The sequence below is a fragment of the Lotus japonicus genome, chromosome 4 (assembly GCF_012489685.1).
Source record: "Lotus japonicus ecotype B-129 chromosome 4, LjGifu_v1.2".
Classification (NCBI taxonomy): Eukaryota; Viridiplantae; Streptophyta; class Magnoliopsida; order Fabales; family Fabaceae; genus Lotus; species Lotus japonicus.
In genome coordinates, this window is record NC_080044.1 from 19,115,709 (window position 1) to 19,122,588 (window position 6,880).

At 37.6% G+C, this 6,880-nt stretch overlaps 1 protein-coding gene across 1 annotated transcript; it reads left to right on the forward strand.

Moving 5' to 3' along the window:
- Positions 1 to 3,082: 3,082 nt before the first annotated feature.
- On the forward strand, positions 3,083 to 6,371 carry LOC130716041 (GDSL esterase/lipase EXL3-like). The gene is made up of 5 exons (XM_057566217.1): positions 3,083 to 3,501; positions 3,598 to 3,728; positions 3,964 to 4,197; positions 5,452 to 5,707; positions 5,956 to 6,371. Exons 1-5 carry the CDS (start codon positions 3,234 to 3,236, stop codon positions 6,147 to 6,149), a joined length of 1,083 nt encoding a protein of 360 aa, XP_057422200.1. The 5' UTR covers positions 3,083 to 3,233; the 3' UTR covers positions 6,150 to 6,371.
- Positions 6,372 to 6,880: the final 509 nt, after the last annotated feature.

The following is a 6,880-nucleotide window of genomic DNA, read 5'->3' on the forward strand; positions in this document are numbered from 1 at the left end:
GTTTTCAAGACACCCCTATCAAGCACTTCAGCATGTTTCTTGTAATGCTTCCACACCTCCAGTGATATATGTTGCTTGAAGCTCTTCAGCAAGGTATTTTCATAAGGCCTCCCAGGAAAGAATATGTCATCATCATCATCTTCCTCACCTTGACCCGCTTGTGTATCCCCTTCCTCCTCTTCGTCATCCTCTTCCTCCTCCTCCTCCTCCTCCTCCTCCTCCTCCTCCTCCTCCTCCTCCTCCTCAGTAGAATCCTCCTCCTCTTCTTCACCAGAACTCTCCTCCTCTCCTTCACCAGAACCCTGCTCTGCATCAACCATATCATCATCTTCAGGCTCCTGTACTGCACTAGCAGCAGTCGTTGCACTACCTGCACGCCTTTTACGGGTTACGTCATCACGCCTTTTACGTGCTTCTTATTTCTTTCGTAGGGCGGCGGCTTCACGCTCCTTACGTACCGATGTCGTGGGGGGGGGGGGATTCTCCTTTCGTTGGCCGGGGGCAAATTCAAATTCTTTGTTCTTGCCATATCTGAACCAACATTGGAAACATAAGACTCAAAACAGAACAAAAACATAAAGGCATTGAAGCTTTGACAGATAAGGGTCTATGACGCACTCTCAGGGTGCGTCTGTGTCGCACCTTAAAGGTGTGTATCAAGCGCACCCTTAACTTGCGTGCACTCTGAACACACACTTTTAAGGTGCGACACAGACGCATCCACAAATTGCGATCAAAACTATAACAGAATGGGTCGGGTTGCGTAACGAACCTGGGTTTCGGGAATAATGTTGGGTGGTTGGCAGCAGAAGGTGGCGATGGGGGTGGCGGCGACTCCACTCGGTTGCGGTGTCGCTGGAGGATCCGATGGCGGTGGCAGGCGGAGGCAGTGGAGGAGATGCGTGAGAGAGGGAGGGAGATTTTGAATGAGGAAGTGAAATGTGTTTGGGGGAAGGGGGGGGGGGTTTAGAAGTTTGAAGAAGTGGGAGAAGTGGGATGGGGGGGGGGGGGAGTTAGTGGGAAAAGTGGGAAGTTTTTTTTAAACAGGGGTATTTTTGACATTTCTCAGATTTTTGAGGGTCTGAATAGCTGTCGCGGGGTCTGAATAACAATTTCCCAGAATAGTAGTAAATTATGTTTGAAATATATCAAGTTTCTCCCCGAATGATAGCTCAAGTGGTAAGAGCTAGGAGACATATGGGTTAAGTGGGGAACGTCCAGAGATCAATCCCTGGATGGTGCAATTTATTTTTCCGATGTACCAAAAAGAAGTATATCAAGTTTGTATTGTACTAGACTAGTAATCATGTCCAGATTGTAGTAGATTATGTCTGAAATATAATCATTGTCATTTACGCAACCCTTAAGTTTTTGAGACAATTGGTTTTTGATATGTTATAGAGCCTTTATTAATTAAAGGGTCTAGAGTTCGATTATTGCCGTCTTCAGTTCTTCTATTAAAAATAATTAAATTTCAGCACATGGTAGGTGAATCTATACATATTAGAAATGTGTTAGAATTATAATCATCTATATGTCATTTACCTTTTTTTTTTTTCTGTTACTGTTACAAACAACACCTTATTTTTATGTTATTTCTAGGGAGGAAACTGTAAGAGTGACCAAAAAGGCAAAAAGTATTTGCCCAAATTTACATTCAATTAGAAGTACTGTCTTGATAATCAAAATCAAGTGTTGAAGACCAACAGGTATCAGGAAAGTCTATTAATTTAGATAAATTTGAACTCTTATTTAGCCTAAATGTTCAAGAAGATAAAAAATTGCCTATAAGGAAGGTTACAAATTAAGCCAGTAAAGAATCATTCTAAGTATCTAGGTTTACCCACTTTCATTGGCAGATCAAAGCAACAAGTGTTTAATTTGTGCAAGAACGTTACTTATCCATTGCAGGTAAGGAGGTGCTTATTAAGTTTGTGGCCCAAGCCATACCCACTTACATTATCGGTTGCTTTTCATTACCTGTTGGGTTGTGCCAACATATTGAAAACATGTTTAGTCCATTTTGGTGTGGGAGCAAAAATGAGGAAAGGAAAATTGATTGGGTCGATTGGAATGTTCTTTGTAAGACAAAGAAGGAGGGAGGAATGGGTTCTCAGTCTTTCAAAGCTTTTAATGATGCTCTTCTAGCTAAACAAGGGTGGTGACTATCTACTTTTCCGGACTCACCCATGACCAAGTGCCTCAAAGCGAGATATTTTCCACGCTCTTCTTTCATTCATGCATCTGAGGGGCATGTGGTTAGTTGCACTTGGAGGAGCTAGCATACATTATGCATCTTGGGTGATTAAATGAGGAACCTTTTGGAGGATAGAGAATGGGATGGATGTGAACATATGGGATGGCAATTGGCTGTGATATTACCCGGATTTTTGAGCTTATTGATAGAAACTCTTTCTCGTGTGATAGGGGACTAATACAGCACCTGCTGTTACCTTTGATTAAGTTAGAAATATAATCATTTATATATCATTTACCCAACATCTTAAGTTTTTGGAATAAGTGATTCTTAACATGGTGTTAGAGTATCTATGACTAAGTGAATTAAAGTTTGGTATAATCATTCATATTCATATGTCATTTACCAACTTTTTCCCCTGTTTATTGTTACAAACAACACCTAATTATTTTGATGCTATTTCTAGGGAGGAAACCTAAAGAGTGACCAGAAAGTATTTACCAAATTTTACATTCGATTAGAAATACCATCTTGACAATCAAATGCAATTGTATCGTTTAATAAAGGAACTAAATACATCAATTGAGTCCTAAACTTTTTTCCATCTCTGCCTCATGCACTACAGATAATAAGATTTTCCATCAAACTCACTGATAATGAATGATACTATTATTACCTCGAAAATATATACCACAAGAGAAGTATCATAATAATTGGGATTCTTTGCATCAAAGGTTCTCTACCATTCCATCTACACAATCACATGCCATTGATTTTTATAACAATGATTAGAATTAGTCTAAATAAAAAGTAATTTATTAAAATGAAGAGTTTATAATGGTTTATTGGCTACAGCGGAAATAAAGACTGTAGAGAATCTAAATTCATCATATAACTATTCCTAGTCAAATTCCATGCTAGGATGAAGACGTGATACACAAGGAGACCTCCCTCCCCCCAAAAAATCTAGCTTTCCTATAAGTTGCTCACCAAGCTGATATTGCCATTAACTTCTCTCAAAAAGAAAGTGGGAAACATGAAGCCTCTCTTTCAATGTGCTATATTCATTTGTTTGTGTTCTGCCAGAGCCTTCATCTTTCAACATGTTTCTGCTGTGAGTCTCCCAAACAATAAAACAGTGCCAGCAGTGTTTGTATTTGGGGACTCTATAGTAGATACTGGAAACAACAACTACATGACCACTCTTGTTAAATGCAATTTCACACCATATGGTAGAGATTTTGCTGGGGGAAATCATCCAACTGGGAGGTTCAGCAATGGTTTAGTCCCTTCAGACATCATTGGTACAAAATTTCATGCTCTTCCAATAAGAGTCTTTTAAAGAATGATCTTGTTTCTTATTAAAAAAACAGTTCAAACTTTTTTGGCTCATTTTGCAGCTGCAAAATTTGGAGTCAAGAAGCTTTTACCTCCTTATCTTGATCCAAATTTGCAACTTCAAGATCTCCTCACTGGAGTAACCTTTGCCTCAGGTGGTGCTGGATATGATCCTCTAACAGCTAAATTAGTGGTAAATGACTATTTCTACAGCCTTATGCACGCCTTTTATCAGTAATTATAAAATGTTTGTATTAGCTTCTCTTTTCCCATAATCAATTCTGATATGTGGAAGCTACTCACAGTAGCTCCATTCCAGAATTGATTTCAGGTTTAGAATCAATAATATAATGATTTTTTCAAACACGCGCTTAATTGTTTTTTACATGTCTCAAATCTAACTCCAGTTTCATGTCCATTGCCATAAGTCTGTGAAGTCATTATCAGATCAATTAGACATGTTCAAGGAATACATGAAGAAGATACAAGAAGCAGTTGGTAGAAACAGAACAGCAATGACAGTATCTAAAAGCATATACATAGTGTGCACAGGCAGTGATGACATTGCCAATACTTATGCTGAAACGCCATTTAGAAGATTCAAGTATGATATTCCTTCATATACCGACTTAATGGCTTCAGAAGCCTCAAAATTCTTGCAGGTATTGTATGGAAATATTAAAGTATGTATGTTAGAGAATCTTCATGCATGTGCACTTGCAAATTTATACTACCTCGGCCTTTGATTAGCCTTTAATTTGTTGATTTTGTTCTCTGTTAAATTTTCTCCTCTTTTTTTTTTCCATTCTTGTGTACATGAAACCAAATCCTCTATTCTCATTTGGGGTCTCATTCCTAGACACAACACTCGAATAGTGCCATGTCATTTGAACGCCAATAAGGTTATAATTGTAATACTCATGTCTGAATTTTGAGGTTAATTTACTTATAAATGGAAAATTAAGGGAAGAATCATACCACAGTCAAAAACTATTTGGTTCGGACTTTGGACTTTAAATTACACCAATAAGGTTATAATTGAAATACTCATGTCTCCTTAAAAAATTTATGCTACCTCCTTCAAGCCATTGTTCATTTTGTTTAATGTGTTAAATTTTCAACCTCATACCCTCTCTTTTTTTAATTCCTATGCACATTCTACTGTGCATTTTGAAGTTAACTGACTTATAAATGCAAAATTAAGGGATGAAAGTAACCCTTCATGCAGCTGTCTAAATACTGTGTATTGGATGAATGTAACTCTTCATACAACATTAAAATTTAGGTAAGGTGCTGTGCCATTAATTCTTGTGCCATGTTGCTGTTTAGACTGTTTACAGCTAGAATTTATGTTCATTGGTTTGAGGGAGTGAATATACTTGGAAGTTCAAACATGGATGTACTATATACTCAGAATACAAAACATAGATTTACTATTTGAATGTCTCTGCTTTCCCATGTAGATAAACCACATGCCAAGCAAGGACTATTTGGTCTTGTACTTTGAATTTTGAATTTTCCTATTGTATGTGTTTGATTCCCCTTTGGAGAACTTCATAATCAATTATGGTAGAATAAAAATCAATTTTGGATAACAATATAGATGTTTGGATGCCCCTTTAGAGAATTGATCTGTCTCAGAATTAATTCTACTAGAAGCTAGAGAGACAAGCTTCTGTGTTAAACATGATCAATTCTTAGATTTTACAACTGAATTTCACAATATTACCCCACCAAAATCACTTTTTTCCCAATTGTGTCCAAATATAAATCACTTCACTTTTAACAAAATCAATTTCATTCAAAATGATTAGTAAAAACGCTTATCAAACACACACTAGGTAGACTTTATTCTGTAGATCTATCTATTATTCTTTTTGTGTAAAAAGAAAAAACAATTAATGAATGGGTTGCAGGAACTTTATGGACTTGGAGCTAGAAGGATTGGGGTATTCAGTATACCAGTTATAGGGTGTGTGCCATCACAGAGAACAATTGGTGGAGGCATGCAAAGATCATGTTTAAACCCTTCCAACCAAGCAGCAGTACTCTTCAACTCCAAGCTCTCTTATCAAATGGATCAACTTGCAAACAAGTTTTCAGATGCTAGGCTTGTCTATCTTGAATCTTACTACCCATTTCTTGACATTATTCAACATCCTGCTAAATATGGTAATTATTATCATTTAATCGGCCAAATACATTCTTTGAAAGTTATAGGATGAACCAATTTAAAAGTGGTCCACCAATGATCCACGGTTAACAGCCGTTGATAAAAGAAATTTTTAATTGACGGTCCTGAATCAATGGCTGTTGACAGTGGATTGTCGGCAGACCACTTTTTTCATAAGCAATAATGATAAGTTAGCCCTCTTCAATTCATTTGTTTGACTCATTGTTTTTGGCATTTGATGGTCAAGGTTTTAAAGAGACGGAGAAAGGATGCTGTGGCACTGGGAATATAGAAGTCAGCATTTTGTGTAACCCTTACACCATGAACTCATGCTCTAATTCTTCCGACCATGTATTCTGGGACAGTTATCATCCTTCAGAAAAGGCTTATTATGTGCTTAGTTCTCTAGTGCTTGATGACAAAATCAAGGACTTCTTCTGAGTGCACACTTCTTTTCTAGTAATTCTAAACTGCTACTTAATAATGTTGTTTTAGTTTTAGTTTCTTGTTTTAGAACTGATTGCAATGAATACGGTCGAGTCTAAACGCCACAGTAAGACCAAGATAGTAAGTCGATAATGTAAAGTGTAAACTATCATATTTCATATTCAAGAGCCAACATCACATTGAGTCACTACTAATATATATCATCTCTTAAACAATTCCCAACGTCACATTATGTTTTGCCATCTATTTGCCCAGCGAATGCATTTTTGAGTCCTTTTTAACAAAAAATATTTGGGCCTAAATTTTTGTTGGGGGCCTTAGGCAGCTGCCTTTTTTTGTCTAAGGGGCTGCATGGCCTTGACCGGAATCACCCCCCATTATTTCAAGTAACTTTCATTCTTGCCGAACTTCTTGAGCCAAAACCTTGGCATTAAATTAATTGATGCTCCACCATCGACAAGGACTTCATTTATCCCAACGCCTTCCGACTCGAATCCACACAAACACTAGCTTGAGATGAGACTTTATTTTGGCATCCAACTTCTTGAAAATCACATTTTCTTCCTCGACCCCAGCCCTAGTACTAACATAGGGGATTTTCATCCATCCCATCTTTGATATAGTAGTCGTCTTCATTATCAATGATCTCGGAATTTTGGTCGAATTCCGTTTGCAGGGCCAAGACAACCCCACAATGGCTTCGAGGTCATCGTCAAAGCCTGATT